Source organism: Pseudophryne corroboree, chromosome 4 (genome assembly GCF_028390025.1).
Source record: "Pseudophryne corroboree isolate aPseCor3 chromosome 4, aPseCor3.hap2, whole genome shotgun sequence".
In the NCBI taxonomy this organism is placed as follows: domain Eukaryota; kingdom Metazoa; phylum Chordata; class Amphibia; order Anura; family Myobatrachidae; genus Pseudophryne; species Pseudophryne corroboree.
In genome coordinates, this window is record NC_086447.1 from 769,760,505 (window position 1) to 769,776,131 (window position 15,627).

The following is a 15,627-nucleotide window of genomic DNA, read 5'->3' on the forward strand; positions in this document are numbered from 1 at the left end:
AAGGATTGGCGCTAGGGCTTTTTTACATGATTTGTAGCCTAAGCTTTCTTTCCCAGGTTGCTGGATTCCCCTTTTAGGATCAGGCTCTGGTCAGTGTGTATTAGGACAGCACCAGCATCTTTCTTTATCATCCACTAGGGGTCACTGGAGTACTCTTGGGATATGGACGGGCGTAGCCGAACAAAGGCACTGAATATTCAAATTTACCTCAGTGTACTTTGTCAGTGTTTTTTCGGTGCTCACAGCATGAACATCGGCTTGTGGGAATGCCCACATTTCAGAAGATTTTATTAATTTTTCATTTTACTTTTTATTTTTTAATTTTTACACTTCCCGTCCCAGTTTCTGGAAAAACATGGGTCCGGGATGGTGCCGCTGCAAGGCAGCGTATGGCGTGTCGGTCCTCACAAAGAGCACCCTCACAGCCACAGGCGCTATAAGCGCATGGCGTGTCGGTCCTCACAAAGAGCACCCTCACGGCCACAGGCAGCCACTGTCTCCTGCAAGCTGAACGGAGCTTACAGAAAGAAGCTCCGTCACAGCCAGGATGAGACAAAGAGCTGGAAGGAGCTACAGCGGCAAGGAGCTTACAGGAAGCCCCGTCACAAGATGAGAAGCTGGAGGCTGAAACGGAGCTTACAGAGAGAAGCTCGTCACAGCCAGGATGAAAGCGGCACAAGGTATGGGGGTCAGGGCGGTCAGCTCACGCTGCCGCCCTGCTGTGTGAAAGTGTGATACTGTAGCCGCCGCTGAGCACGCCGCTGAAGGGGTCCCGCTGAACTACGCGCAGAGCGGCCGCACGTCACTCAGACGCCGGCCGCTCTCACTGTGCTGATTGCCCGGCAACACTACAGAGGCGCCGCCGAGACTCTCCGTGTGCTAAAGAGCGGCCGCACGTCACTCACGGACGCCGGCCGCTCTTCCAGTGAGACACAGCACGCCGCTGATGCCGGACACAGGGAGACTGTGTACTACTGTAGGAAGGTGCCGGCCGCTCTTCCGGACGGCTCCCCGGCCCTATATACAGCGCTCTCCTGCTCTCCCTGCACCCGATCCCCGTACGCTGCAGGTAACATGGGGATGCAGGGGGGGGGAGGGGGAGTAATGCCCATAGCAGCAGCAAAGGCTGCATGGGTTAAAAATAGGCTGCTCAAACTACCTCACAAGCAGCGCAGCGTTTTAAACAGTGTCATGGGCTATAACATCAGTATAAAACTGTAGACTGTAATATCAGTGGGAACTGTGATTATAGGTTTCAGCACATTTTATATATATAATATATAATGAAGCTTTTTGCTGCCAGGGACACTGTGTATAATATCAGTATGAACTGTGATTATATGTTTAAGCACATTTTATATATATAATATATATATGAGGCTTTGGCTGGCAATAGGCTATCAGTGGCATAACCTATTGCAGGTTTAACCATGTTTTCTGTTATTTTATGTTAAGGCTGCAAGATAATAACATTCACTGCAGCCAGTGTTCATATTAATGGAGGCTAACTAAATGCATGTATTTTACTGTATCCTACACCTGTGTTATCACTGGATAATAGGATATTAAGCCTATATTAACTGTATAATAGGCTATTAAGCCTATATTAACACTGCAGCAGGTAACCTGTACTGTGATTTTCTGTGAAAGCATGGCATGACGGCCATTTTAATCATTGCTGTTTTTCCAGTTTATAATTCCAGAACATTCCGGCCATACACCTCTACTCCACAAGGAGGCGCAGGGGTGTTGGTGGGAATTTTTGGTCAGCATAAGTTAGCCATGTAAACTGTATTTCTACATAATTCTAGAACATTCCTGCCCTACATCTCTAAGCCACCAGAGGCGCAGGGGTCTTAGTAGGAATTTGGTTCGGGTTTCATATGCCAACTGCTTTTCATAAAGATTACTCTGATTTCTCTTCACAGCGAATAAATCTTTCGTTTTTTACTAAAGATTTCCGTAGAGAGAAACAACCATGCGTTTAATATAAATATGCTGTTCAGCAATAAAATATATATATGACATAATAACGTCATAGGCGTGCAATGTCTGTCCGTTGCCTATTGTGGTGTCTGTCTGCATAGCGAGTAAGGCTCTAGCGCAGACCAAAAATAATTTTAAAGTCCTATTTTAAGCATTGGCAATTCAAATAAACATAGGAGTCTCGGAAGTTATTCCGCCAGCTCTAACAAAAGACAGTCTTTCCAAAGGGCCAATTTTCCCTTTGGGTATCACAGTGTTTATTTAACTGGTCTTATAATTTAATGCACGATTCTATGTCAAATCTCACACCGATAACTACGAGTGAGAAGGCTACATTAGACCAGCACTCAGATAGTGCAGGGTTGTTGCCAACATACATTGCTAAATTACAGTGAGTCAAGGTCTCCATTTTTACACTTAGTACACTTTGACCACTATTTAATCGTTTCCAAGATGACGCCATCCGCCATTGCTAAATGCGTCTGTGTCAAAAATTATAAAGACCCAAGAAACATTTGGGTCACTAGACTATGTATGGAAACAATGAGATTACTGTTAAAAGAAGCTGCAGAGTATATCTGTAAAGCTTCTTCTAACGACGGTACTTCGAATCTCACTTTTCATTGTCGCTAGTTCAGCACGACAAGGCCACAGCTTGTTGGTCCTAAATTTGATATTCAGCCATTACCGCATCCAGTATCAAAACGGAATACTTGGGCCGGCATTTAATCCCTTTAGACTTCAGTTTCAAGGCGTTGGTACAAAACACTCACGCCTTGTAACGACAGGACGCTACGGTCAGCAAGCCAGTAGTTTGACCTCTTTTCCAATTGTGGAAGCGTGTCTTTAAATGTTACTTTTGAGGGGTTTCCACACTTCAACTCAAGTGACAGTTAAAGGACATGACTGCCTCAGTCGAACGGTTTGGCAGGTGGCCATTTGGCCTCTGCTGGGTTTCAGCTGTCTTTATAATACAGGCTGTAGTACAACAACAGAGTCAGGGTTGTTTATTCCCCTCTGTTTGGGGTAACAAAACCATACAGCTCCGTCGCAGTTTCAATCAGCAAGTCACTTACTGCAGTTTGAAAATGGATTTGCTGCGGTTGGTATTGGCATATTGGAGCCACAAACTTGCATACTTGCACTTGATCTTCACAATGCATATATACCCATTCCGGTTTGCTCATCACAGGTTTTAGCGTTTGCAAATCGCCACAACCATTAACCATTTCAGGTCTACCGTTTATTATACTCTGGTATTTACCAAAGTGATGTTGGAAGATGATAGTTCATCTCACATAAGAACTCTGTCGCAACAGAGTTTCTCTATCTTAGATGATCTGCTCATAAGAACTCTGTCTCAACAAAGTTCCTCTAACTTGCGCTACTAATGTATACTGCGCTAGCAGATCACGTTCAAAATACAATTCCGTCTAAACGATGTCAATTCCTAGGTAATATTATAAATACGGTAAATCAAAGCATTTACCTACTACACCAGCAAGAACAAATGTACATCTAGTAATTAGTGCAAATCACGCACACTAACGGTACATTGGTGTATTCACCTAGTTAAGATAATAATGCGTTTTAAAGCGATTTATTTCGCCGCCCTTCACTCGCCGTTCCCACAGAGGGGCGAGGGTGTATAATACTCTGGACGAGAGTCGCAGAGGTTCAGGAGTTGTAGTTTACAAAAGATCAGCGACAGAGGTTCTAAAACACGATAGATTGCTGTCGATAAATGTTCTGGAACTACGTGAATTTTACAATGCACTACATGCTTCGCTTTCAGTCTGACCACGGCCAGTCAGACAACGCAACGGCAGTTGCATACAGAGACAAAAAAGCCGCATGGCAAGGCGGCAGGTAACTCCAATTCTCAATGGCTCAGAACACTATTATGTGAAAGTGTCAAGAGATTATTCCGTGCGTGGACATCTGTTAGACAGATGATCTCACCCGTCAGAATTTGGATCCTGAAAACTGGACATTAAATCCAGAGGTGTTTCTTGGGGTTACCCTCAACATGATGGCATCTCGCCACAATTACAAAAGCTCAGTATGTGTACAAAACAACAGATCACAAGGGCAGTGGCAGTGGAGTCTCTCACATTCATGTGGTCATTCAGCATCGTGTATCTGGCTCCACCATTTTCCGCTGCTCTCTCCGTTGTCAAAACGGATCATAAGACAGTTCGTCACAGTCATACTGATGGTATCTCATGTGTGTTGGAGAAGTTGCTTCTCGAATTTCCAAGGAATACTTGCACACGATCTTGGGGCGCTCATAATACGTCCAACCTGTTACATCAGGGAACGTTCTTTTACCCATATTTACCTATGTACCTATTACCTATGTACCGCAGCTGCGGTTGATGGGGTGAGGGTTCAAACGCCCTCTTAAGAAATAGAGCATTACAGTGTCGGTTATACCAACCATGTTACGAGATAGTAGACCGCTTAAGGCAGCTCATTATTACAAAATTTCGTGTGCTTACATAAGTCGTAAACCTCGGAAGTTTCCAACATCATCCTTCAAGTTACCCGTATTCTGTTAAACGGGGTGGTATGGAAAACTGCGTTTACTGGCACGGAGGGTGCAGGTATCTGTGTAGTAAACTTATCTTCAAAGACGTTTGTCTTTATTGCGTCTGTACACACCGTTATACAAGGTGTCACCAAAGTTCAGACTCTATTTATCTCACCTACAGCGCCAGGCGACTGGAGGTTGGGTTCAGATTTCTTACAGTTTCATATTTTGAACACTTACAACACATGGGGATTAAGTTTCTCACTTTGGAAAACATTTTTCTTCTAGCCTTGGCTTCGGCAAGGGTTTTGTTTTCATATTTGGGTGCCTTGTATTCCAAGCCACCGTATTTGAGTTTTCTCATGACAAAGCAGATCTTCCGACGAATTCCGCTTTCGTATCCTTCACATCTATATACCAATAGTGGTTCCTGTGTGGACAGCACATTCTAGAATTCTGAATGTGGTACACGCATTACGCGTTTATATATGTCCCGAACGTCTACAGTACGTGATATGAATACGTTGTTTGTTCTCTATGATACTGCCAACTGGGGTTAACCAGTTTCTCAGCAGACATTATCCAGTTGAATAATAATAATGACTACAAGTCAGGGTTCCTTTAAGGCTAAGTTACAATCGCCTACGTCAGTAATAGCTCATCCCACAGGTTCTGTGGGAATGTCAGACCCAGCGGGTCGGGGAGCGTCTACGACGCGGCTACATAGCCTTCAGTGCACCACGTTTGTGCACGTTTACATATAATGGTGGCGCCATCAGCATCTAGCTTTGGTCTGCCTACTGTTACAAGTATCAAACAGCTCTCCCGCCCACGAGGGAAGCTTTGGTACGTCCCAAGAGTACTCCAGTGACCCCTAGTGGATGATAAAGAAAATAGGATTTTGGTACTTACCAGGTAAATCCTTTTCTTTGAATCCATAGGGGGCACTGGACGCCCACCCAGAGCAGTTTTACCTGGATGTTTTAAGCTCAAGGGAGCTTAGGGTCACAAGTTTTACTTGGTTTGTATTAAGCTCAGAGGAGCTTGTGGTAACACATTTTCACCGATTGGTTCAAAGTATAAAGTTCTATCGGTTAAGGTGTCAACTGTTTAGTTGACAATAAGGTTATGGGTCAACTTTGTTGTTGTCCGTTATGTTATAGGTATTCTCCATTGTCAACCTCTCTATATCCTGTTCGCTCAGTAAAAAACACTGACAAAGTACACTGAGGTACTCGGGGATATGGAGGGGGGAGAGTCCTAAATTTGAATATTCAGTGCCTTTGTTCGGCTACGCCCGTCCATATCCCAAGAGTACTCCAGTGCCCCCTATGGATTCAAAGAAAAGGATTTACCTGGTAAGTACCAAAATCCTATTTTCTCCACCACCAAAACCTGCTACTGGCCTCAGAAGAGGTTCACCACACCTGTGGGTACTTGTGACCCTAATCGCTCCCTCAATTCGCTTGTTACAGTTTATGCTGGCTTGGCACCAGGGAATTATACAACCACCAGCATTCCATTGTGCTTTACAAAATTCTGCATAGACAGTTATGGCAAGTGCTGGCTAAGAATGAGTCTTACCACTTGGTGTTCAGTATGATTTGCCGGCGTTTGGGATCCCGGCAGTCATAATACCGATGCTGAGGTCCTGATGAATCAAATACAAACAGGTGTCAGTATGGGCTATTCTCCACTCTCCCCTACACCCTAACCTCCTCCTTTAGTGCCTAACCCTGATCTTGCTCCCCCCCCCCCATGTCCTAAACATAACCTGCGCTACACTTACTATGGTCGGGTGCTGGCTGTTGGGATACTGGGTTCTGTGTCCTGACCCTTTCGGAGTTCCGACGTCTGCATTCTGATGGGTATCTGGTCTGCAACTGCCAGGATCCCGACAGCCGGTATTTTTACCGCATCTTATCATTAGTAGCTCATAGATAACTTGTACAGTTTTGCTAAAGTGTGACAAAGTGTAAAATCTAGTCTGTGTACCCAGGATCCCGTTGTAACATTGTGCATATGATCTTTTTAGGTTGCAGAGTTACAGATGAAATTCTGCATTTGGTACCAGATAAAGAAATCTTCAGACTAACCCTGAGAGCTGTCAAGCTGTGGGCAAAGAGTGAGTATAGACTTCAATTTGATAATTCTGAGTAGAGTCAGTAGCAGTTGGCCAGCTGGTAGTCCAGGGTATACTAAGTTCTTTTGCTATATTTTGGGAGCTCCTGGATTTGCCTGACTCGGTATGTTGGTCTTGGTCTAATGGCCAAATTGTACACTATATTTCTCTAACGTCCTTGAGGAGGCTGGGACTCCGTAAGGACCATGGGGAATAGACGGGCTCCGCAGGAGATAGGGCACTTTAAGAAAGCTTTGGACTCTGGGTGTGCACTGGCTCCTCCCTCTATGCCCCTCCTCCAGACCTCAGTTTTACACTGTGCCCAGAACAAGATGAGTGCACTGCAGAGAGCTCTCCAGAGTTCTCTGCCTAGAAGCATTTTTGTTTGGATTTTTTTTTCTACCTTTTACTACTTTTTCACAGGGAGCACTGCTGGCAACAGGCTCCCTGCATCGAGGGACTGAGGAGAGAGGAGCAGACCTTCTTGTCAAAGATTGCTCTGCTTCCTCGGCTACTGGACACCATTAGCTCCAGAGGGGGTGAACGCAGGTTCTTACTGGGCGTCCACCTCCGGAGCCGCGCCGCCGTTCTCCTCACAGAGCTAGAAGTACAGAAGTCGTCAGGCGGCAGAAGCCTTCAGCTTCACTGAGGTAACGCACAGCACTGCAGCTGTGCGTCATTGCGCCCATACACCTCACATACTCCGGTCACTGTAAGGGTGCAGGGCGCAGGGGGGGGCACCCTGGGCAGCAATATAAACCTCTGCATGGCAAAAAGACTATATACATGTACAGGTGGGCTCTGTACATGTATATAAAAGAGTCCCCGCCATATTTTACTAAGTTTGAGCGGGACAGAAGCCCGCCAAGGGGGCAGGGCTTCTCCCTCAGCACTCACCAGCGCCATTTTCTCTCCACAGCACTGCTGAGGAAGCTCCCCGGACTCTCCCCTGCTTACACACGGTGAAAGGGTGCTTAAAAGAGAGGGGGGGGGGCCACATAATTGGCGGTTTACATATTATACAGCGCTGCTGGGGAAAAACATTTTGTGTTGGTTAGACAAGGCAGAAGCTAGGGATCAGTCAGGTAGCCATTCCATGCCTGTCCCTGGGGCGCCAGGTCCTTCGGGATCTCAGAAGCGCACCATATCCCAGATCGATGACACAGATACCGACACAGATACTGACTCTAGTGTCGACTATGAAGATGCAAAATTACAGCCAAAGGTGGCTAAGGGTATACGGTACATGATTATTGCCATTAAAGAGGTTTTGCATATTACTGAGGAACCCCCTGTCCCTGACACGAGGGTACACATGTATAAAGGGAAAAAGCCTGAAGTCACACTTCCATCCTCATTTGAATTAAGTGACTTGTGCGAAAAGGCTTGGGAATCTCCGGATAGGAGACCACAAGTTCCCAAAAGTATTCTTATGGCGTATCCTTTTCCACAAACTGATAGGATACGCTGGGAATCTTCGCCAAAAGTTGACAAGGCGCTGTCACGTTTGTCCAAAAAGGTGGCACTGCCTTCTCAGGATACGGCTTCCCTCAAGGAACCTGCTGATCGCAGGCAGGAAATTACCTTAAAGCACATTTACAATCATTCCGGTACTATTGCTCGACCGGCTATGGCGTCGGCCTGGGTTTGTAGTGCGGTTGTGGCATGGGCAGATTCCTTATCTACAGAAATTGACACCTTAGATAGGGACACCATTCAAATGACCATAGAGCATATCAGAGATGCTGCCTTGTATATGAGGGATGCTCAGAGAGACATTTGTTTGTTAAGCTCCAGAATAAATGCTATGTCTATTTCTGCTAGGCGGCTCTTGTGGACCCGACAGTGGACGGGAGATGCCGATTCAAAGCGGCATATGGAGTCCTTGCCTTACAAAGGGGTGGAGTTGTTTGGAGACGGCCTCTCGGATCTTGTCGCTACGGCTGGTAAGTCAAATTTCTTACCTTATGTCCCCCCGCAGCATACAAAAAAGGCACCTCATTATCAAATGCAGTCCTTTCGTTCCAATAAAAACAAGAAGGTTCGTGGATCATCCTTTGTTGCCAGAGGGAAAGGCAGGGGAAAAAAGCTGCACACAGCTAATTCCCAAGAGCAGAAGTCCTCCCCTGCGTCTGCAAAGTCCACCGCATGACGCTGGGGCTTTCCGAGGGGAGGCAGATCTGGTGGGGGCTCGTCTTCGATTTTTCAGCCACGTCTGGGTTCACTCGCAGGTGGATCCCTGGGCATTAGAGATTGTTTCTCAGGGATACAGGCTGGAATTCGAAGACTTGCCTCCTCGCCTATTTTTTCAAATCTGCTCTGCCGGCTTCCCCGTCAGAGAGGGAGCTAGTGTTGGCAGCAATCCAAAAATTGTATATTCAACAGATGACTGTCACAGTTCCTCAACTCCAGCAAGGAGAGGGATATTACTCAACCCTGTTTGTGGTCCCGGAAACCGGACGGTTCGGTCAGACCCATTTTAAACCTGAAATCTCTGAACCTGTACTTAAAGAGGTTCAAGTTCAAAATGGAATCACTCAGGGTGGTCATCGCCAGCCTGGAGGGGGAGGATTGGATGGTGTCCCTGGACATAAAGAATGCTTACCTTCATGTTCCGATATTCCCCCCGCATCAGGCGTTCCTGAGATTTGCAGTGCAGGACTGTCACTACCAATTTCAGACGTTGCCGTTTGGGCTTTCCACGGCCCCGAGAATTTTCACCAAGGTAATGGCGGAAATGATGGTGCTCCTGCGCAGGCAGGGGGTCACAATTATCCCATACTTGGACGATCTCCTCATAAAGGCAAGATCTCGGGAGAGGTTGCTGGACAGCGTGTCTCTGTCCATGAAGATGTTGCAGATACACGGCTGGATTCTCAATATACCGAAGTCCCAGCTAGTCCCTACAACGCGTCTGACCTTTTTGGGGCTGATTCTAGACACAGACCAGAAAAAGGTTTTTCTTCTGATCGAAAAGGTTCAGGAACTCATAGCCATGGTCAAGAACCTATTACAACCAAAAAAGGTTTCAGTGCATCATTGCACGCGGGTCATGGGGAAGATGGTGGCTTCCTACGAGGCCATCCCTTTCGGCAGGTTCCATGCGAGGACTTTTCAATGGGGCCTCTTGGACAAGTGGTCCGGGTTCCATTTACAAATGCATCAAAGGATCACACTGTCTCCCAGGACCAGGGTATCTCTCCTGTGGTGGCTGAACAGTGCTCGCCTACTAGAAGGTTACAGGTTCGGCATTCAGGACTGGGTCCTGGTGACCACGGACGCAAGCCTCCGAGGCTGGGGAGCAGTGACACTGGGAAGAAATTTCCAAGGTCTCTGGTCAAGCCTAGAGTCTTGTCTCCACATCAGCGTCCTGGAGTTGAGGGCCATATACAACGCCCTGCGTCAAGCGGAGGAATTGCTTCGGAGAAAACCGGTTCTGATTCAGTCAGACAATGTCACGGCAGTGGCTCATATAAACCGCCAAGGCGGAACAAGGAGCAGAATGGCCATGGCAGAAGCGACCAGGATTCTATGCTGGGCGGAAGGCCATGTAAGCGCGCTGTCAGCGGTGTTCATCCCGGGGGTGGACAACTGGGAGGCGGACTTCCTCAGCAGGCACGACCTGCATCCGGAAGAGTGGGGACTTCATCAAGAAGTCTTCGCACAGATCACGGATCGGTGGGGCATGCCTCAAATCGACATGATGGCATCCCGTCTCAACAAAAAGCTAAAGCGGTATTGCGCCAGGTCAAGGGACCCTCAGGCGGTAGCGGTAGACGCTCCGGTGACACCTTGGGTGTTCAGATCGGTCTATGTGTTTCCTCCTCTTCCTCTCATACCCAAGGTGTTGAGAATAATACGAAGAAGCAGGGTCAGAACAATACTCATTGTTCCGGATTGGCCACGGAGGACTTGGTATCCGGAGCTGCAAGAGTTGCTCGCAGGGGGTCCGTGGCCTCTTCCTCTAAGGCAGGACCTGCTGCGGCAGGGGCCCTGTCTGTTCCAAGACTTACCGCGGCTGCGTTTGACGGCATGGCGGTTGAACGCCGGATCCTAGCGGAAAAAGGGATTCCGGAGGAAGTCATTCCTACCCTGATCAGGGCTAGGAAAGACGTGACGTTAAAACATTATCACCGTATATGGCGGAAATGTTTCTTGGTGTGAGGCCAGAGCTGCTCCTACGGAGGAGTTCCATTTGGGCCGTCTACTCCACTTCCTTCAAACAGGAGTGACTTTGGGCCTAAAATTAGGGTCCATAAAGGTCTAGATTTCGGCCTTATCCATTTTCTTTCAAAGAGAATTGGCCTCTATTCCTGAAGTACAGACCTTTGTGAAGGGAGTGCTGCATATTCAGCCTCCCTTTGTGCCTCCGGTGGCGCCTTGGGATCTTAACGTGGTGTTACGTTTCCTCAAGTCACCTTGGTTTGAACCACTCAAAACTGTGGAGTTGAAATACCTCACGTGGAAAGTGGTCATGTTGTTGGCGTTTGCTTCGGCAAGACGTGTTTCCGAATTGGCGGCTTTATCACATAAAAGCCCATACTTCGTTTTTCACGTGGATAGGGCAGAGTTGAGGACTCGCCCTCACTTTCTGCCAAAAGTGGTCTCATCTTTTCATGTGAACCAACCTATTGTCGTGCCTGTGGCTACACGGGACTTGGAGGATTCCGAGTCCCTGGATGTAGTCAGGGCTTTGAAGATATGTGACCAGAACGGCTAGAATCAGGAAGACTGAAGCTTTGTTCGTTCTGTATGCGGCCAACAAGGTTGGCGCTCCTTCTTCAAAGCAGACTATTGCTCGCTGGATCTGTAACACGATTCAGCAGGCGCATTCTACAGCAGGATTGCCGTTACCGAAATCGGTTAAGGCCCACTCCACTAGGAAAGTGGGCTCTTCTTGGGCGGCTGCCCGAGGGGTCTCTGCATTACAGTTGTGCCGAGCAGCTACTTGGTCGGGGACAAACACCTTTGCAAAGTTCTAGAAGTTTGATACCCTGGCTGAGGAGGACCTCCTGTTTGCTCAATCGGTGCTGCAGAGTCATCCGCACTCTCCCGCCCGTTTGGGAGCTTTGGTCCCAGCATCCTCAAGGATGTTAGAGAAAATATGATTTTACTTACCGGTAAATCTATTTCTCGTAGTCCGTAGAGGATGCTGGGTGCCCGTCCCAAGTGCGGACTTCTTCTGCAAGACTTGTATATAGCTATTGCTTACATAAGGGTTATGTTATAGTTTTTCTGTGGAACCGTGGCTATGTTGTTCATACTGTTAACTGGGTAAGTTTATCACAAGTTATACGGTGTGATTGGTGTGGCTGGTATGAATCTCGCCCTTAGATTTACAAAAATCCTTCCTTGTACTGTCCATCTCCTCTGGGCACAGTTTCCCTAACTGAGGTCTGAAGGAGGGGCATAGAGGGAGGAGCCAGTGCACACCCAGAGTCCAAAGCTTTCTAAAAGTGCCCTATCTCCTGCGGAGCCCGTCTATTCCCCATGGTCCTTACGGAGTCCCAGCATCCTCTACGGACTACGAGAAATAGATTTACCGGTAAGTAAAATCTTATTTAATTTGGTGTCCTGGTTCTCCCCCTAGCATCAATTACTTATTTGAGTATGCTGTATTTCTCCGGCAGGGTCCACAGGTTATCCACAGGATAACAATGGTATATGATGGAGCGACAGCGGATTGGCACCAAATGATCACAAGCTTTCAGTCCTCCCAGAATGCAACGGGCCCGCCCATATATCCCCGCCCACTGGCTCAGGAAAATCAGTTTTTTGTTTGGTGTGGCAGGAGCCGGACCATGGTCATAGCGCTGCTGTTCTTGGCAGCCCTAAGCTTTCTTATTTTATTTTCTCTAACGTCCTAGTGGATGCTGGGGACTCCGAAAGGACCATGGGGAATAGCGGCTCCGCAGGAGACTGGGCACAAAGTAAAAGCTTTAGGACTAGCTGGTGTGCACTGGCTCCTCCCCCCATGACCCTCCTCCAAGCCTCAGTTAAGATTTTGTGCCCGAACGAGAAGGGTGCAATCTAGGTGGCTCTCCTGAGCTGCTTAGAGTAAAAGTTTAAATAGGTTTTTTATTTTCAGTGAGACCTGCTGGCAACAGGCTCACTGCATCGAGGGACTAAGGGGAGAAGAAGCGAACTCACCTGCGTGCAGAGTGGATTGGGCTTCTTAGGCTACTGGACATTAGCTCCAGAGGGACGATCACAGGCCCAGCCATGGATGGGTCCCGGAGCCGCGCCGCCGGCCCCCTTACAGATGCTGAAGCAAGAAGAGGTCCATAAATCGGCGGCAGAAGACTTTCCTGTCTTCATAAGGTAGCGCACAGCACTGCAGCTGTGCGCCATTGCTCTCAGCACACTTCACACTTCGGTCACTGAGGGGGGGGGGCGCCCTGGGAAGCAATGAATTTACCTTATTTGGCAAAAAATACATCACATATAGCTCCTGGGCTATATGGATGTATTTAACCCCTGCCAGTTTTCCAGAAAAAAGCGGGAGAAGAGCCCGCCGTGAAGGGGGCGGGGCCTATCTCCTCAGCACACAGCGCCATTTTTCCCACACAGCTCCGCTGGTAGGAAGGCTCCCAGAATCTCCCCTGCATCCTGCACTACAGAAACAGGGTAAAAAAAAGAGGGGGGCACTTTATTTGGCAAAATAACAGATATAAGCAGCTATAAGGGATAGACACTTATTGTAAGGTTGTCCCTATACATATATAGCGCTCTGGTGTGTGCTGGCAAACTCTCCCTCTGTCTCCCCAAGGGGCTAAGTGGGTCCTGTCCTCTATCAGAGCATTCCCTGTGTGTGTGCTGGGTGTCGGTACGTGTGTGTCGACATGTATGAGGAGGAAAATGATGTGGAGGCGGAGCAATTGCCTATAATGGTGATGTCACCCCCTAGGGAGTCGACACCTGAATGGATGGCCGTAATTAAGGAATTACGTGACAGTGTCGGCACGTTACAGAAAACTGTTGACGACATGAGACAGCCGGCAGCTCAGTTAGTGCCTGTCCAGGCGTCTCAAACACCGTCAGGGGCTATTAAACGCCCGTTACCTCAGTGGGTCGACACGGACCCAGACACAGACACTGACTCCAGTGTCGACGGTGAAGAAACAAACGTATTTTCCAGTAGGGCCACACGTTACATGATCACGGCAATGAAGGAGGTTTTGCACATCTCTGATACTGCAAGTACCACAAAAAGGGGTATTATGTGGGGTGTGAAAAAACTACCCGTAGTTTTTCCTGAATCAGATGAATTGAATGAAGTGTGTGATGAAGCGTGGGTTACCCCCGACAAAAAACTGCTAATTTCTAAAAAATTATTGGCACTATATCCCTTCCCACCAGAGGTTAGGGCTCGTTGGGAAACACCCCCTAGGGTAGATAAGGCGCTCACACGCTTATCAAAACAAGTGGCGTTACCGTCTCCAGAAACGGCCGCCCTTAAGGAGCCAGCAGATAGGAGGCTGGAAAATATCCTTAAAAGTATATACACACATACTGGTGTTATACTGCGACCAGCAATCGCCTCAGCCTGGATGTGCAGTGCTGGGGTGGCTTGGTCGGATTCCCTGACTGAAAATATTGATACCCTGGACAGGGACAATATATTATTGACTATAGAGCATTTAAAGGATGCATTCCTATATATGCGAGATGCACAGAGAGACATTTGCACTCTGGCATCAAGAGTAAGTGCGCTGTCCATTTCTGCCAGAAGAGGATTATGGACGCGACAGTGGTCAGGGGATGCGGATTCCAAACGGCATATGGAAGTATTGCCGTATAAAGGGGAGGAGTTATTTGGGGGCGGTCTATCGGACCTGGTGGCCATGGCAACGGCTGGGAAATCCACCTTTTTACCCCAAGTCACCTCACAGCAGAAAAAGATACCGTCTTTTCAGGCTCAGTCCTTTCGTCCCCATAAGGGCAAGCGGGCAAAAGGCCACTCATATCTGCCCCGGGGCAGAGGAAGGGGAAAAAGACTGCAACAGACAGCTTCTTCCCACGAACAGAAGCCCTCCCCCGCTTCTGCCAAGTCCTCAGCATGAAGGACCTTACAAGCGGACTCGGGCACGGTGGGGACCCGTCTCAAGAATTTCAGCGCGCAGTGGGCTCACTCGCAAGTGGACCCCTGGATCCTGCAGGTAGTATCTCAGGGGTACAAATTGGAATTCGAGACGTCTCCCCCTCGCCGGTTCCTGAAGTCTGCTTTACCAACGTCTACCCCCGACAGGGAGGCGGTATTGGAAGCCATTCACAAGCTGTATTCCCAGCAAGTGATAATCAAGGTACCCCTCCTACAACAGGGAAAGGGGTATTACTCCACGCTGTTTGTGGTACCGAAGCCGGACGGCTCGGTGAGACCCATTTTAAACCTGAAAGCCTTGAACACTTACATAAAAAGGTTCAAGTTCAAGATGGAGTCACTCAGAGCAGTGATAGCGAACCTGGAAGAAGGGGACTACATGGTGTCTCTGGACCTCAAGGATGCTTACCTCCATGTCCCAATTTGCCCTTCTCACCAAGGGTACCTCAGGTTTGTGGTACAGAACTGTCACTATCAGTTTCAGACGCTGCCGTTTGGATTGTCCACGGCACCCCGGGTCTTTACCAAGGTAATGGCCGAAATGATGATTCTTCTTCGAAGAAAAGGCGTCTTAATTATCCCTTACTTGGACGATCTCCTGATAAGTGCACGGTCCAGAGAACAGTTAGAGGTCGGAGTAGCACTATCTCAAATAGTACTACGACAGCACGGATGGATTCTAAATATTCCAAAATCGCAGCTGATTCCGACGACACGTCTGCTGTTCCTAGGGATGATTCTGGACACAGTACAGAAAAAGGTGTTTCTCCCGGAAGAGAAAGCCAGGGAGTTATCCGACCTAGTCAGGAACCTCCTAAGACCAGGCCAGGTATCAGTGCACAAGGGTCCTGGGAAAGATGGTGGCTTCTTACGAAGCGATTCCAT

At 48.1% G+C, this 15,627-nt stretch overlaps 1 protein-coding gene and 1 non-coding gene across 3 annotated transcripts in view; both read left to right on the forward strand.

The window, feature by feature from the left end:
- PAPOLG (poly(A) polymerase gamma) overlaps positions 1-15,627 on the forward strand; it is an 86,997-nt gene that overhangs the window by 23,330 nt on the left and 48,040 nt on the right. For both annotated transcript variants that reach the window (XM_063918218.1, XM_063918219.1), the window contains exon 8: positions 6,555-6,644. In XM_063918218.1, the coding sequence (XP_063774288.1) occupies positions 6,555-6,644 (90 nt within the window). The remainder of the gene's footprint in view (positions 1-6,554; positions 6,645-15,627) is intronic.
- LOC134913543 (U5 spliceosomal RNA) lies at positions 1,907-2,027 on the forward strand. Its single transcript, XR_010177283.1, has one exon. It is a non-coding gene; the product is annotated as a U5 spliceosomal RNA (small nuclear RNA).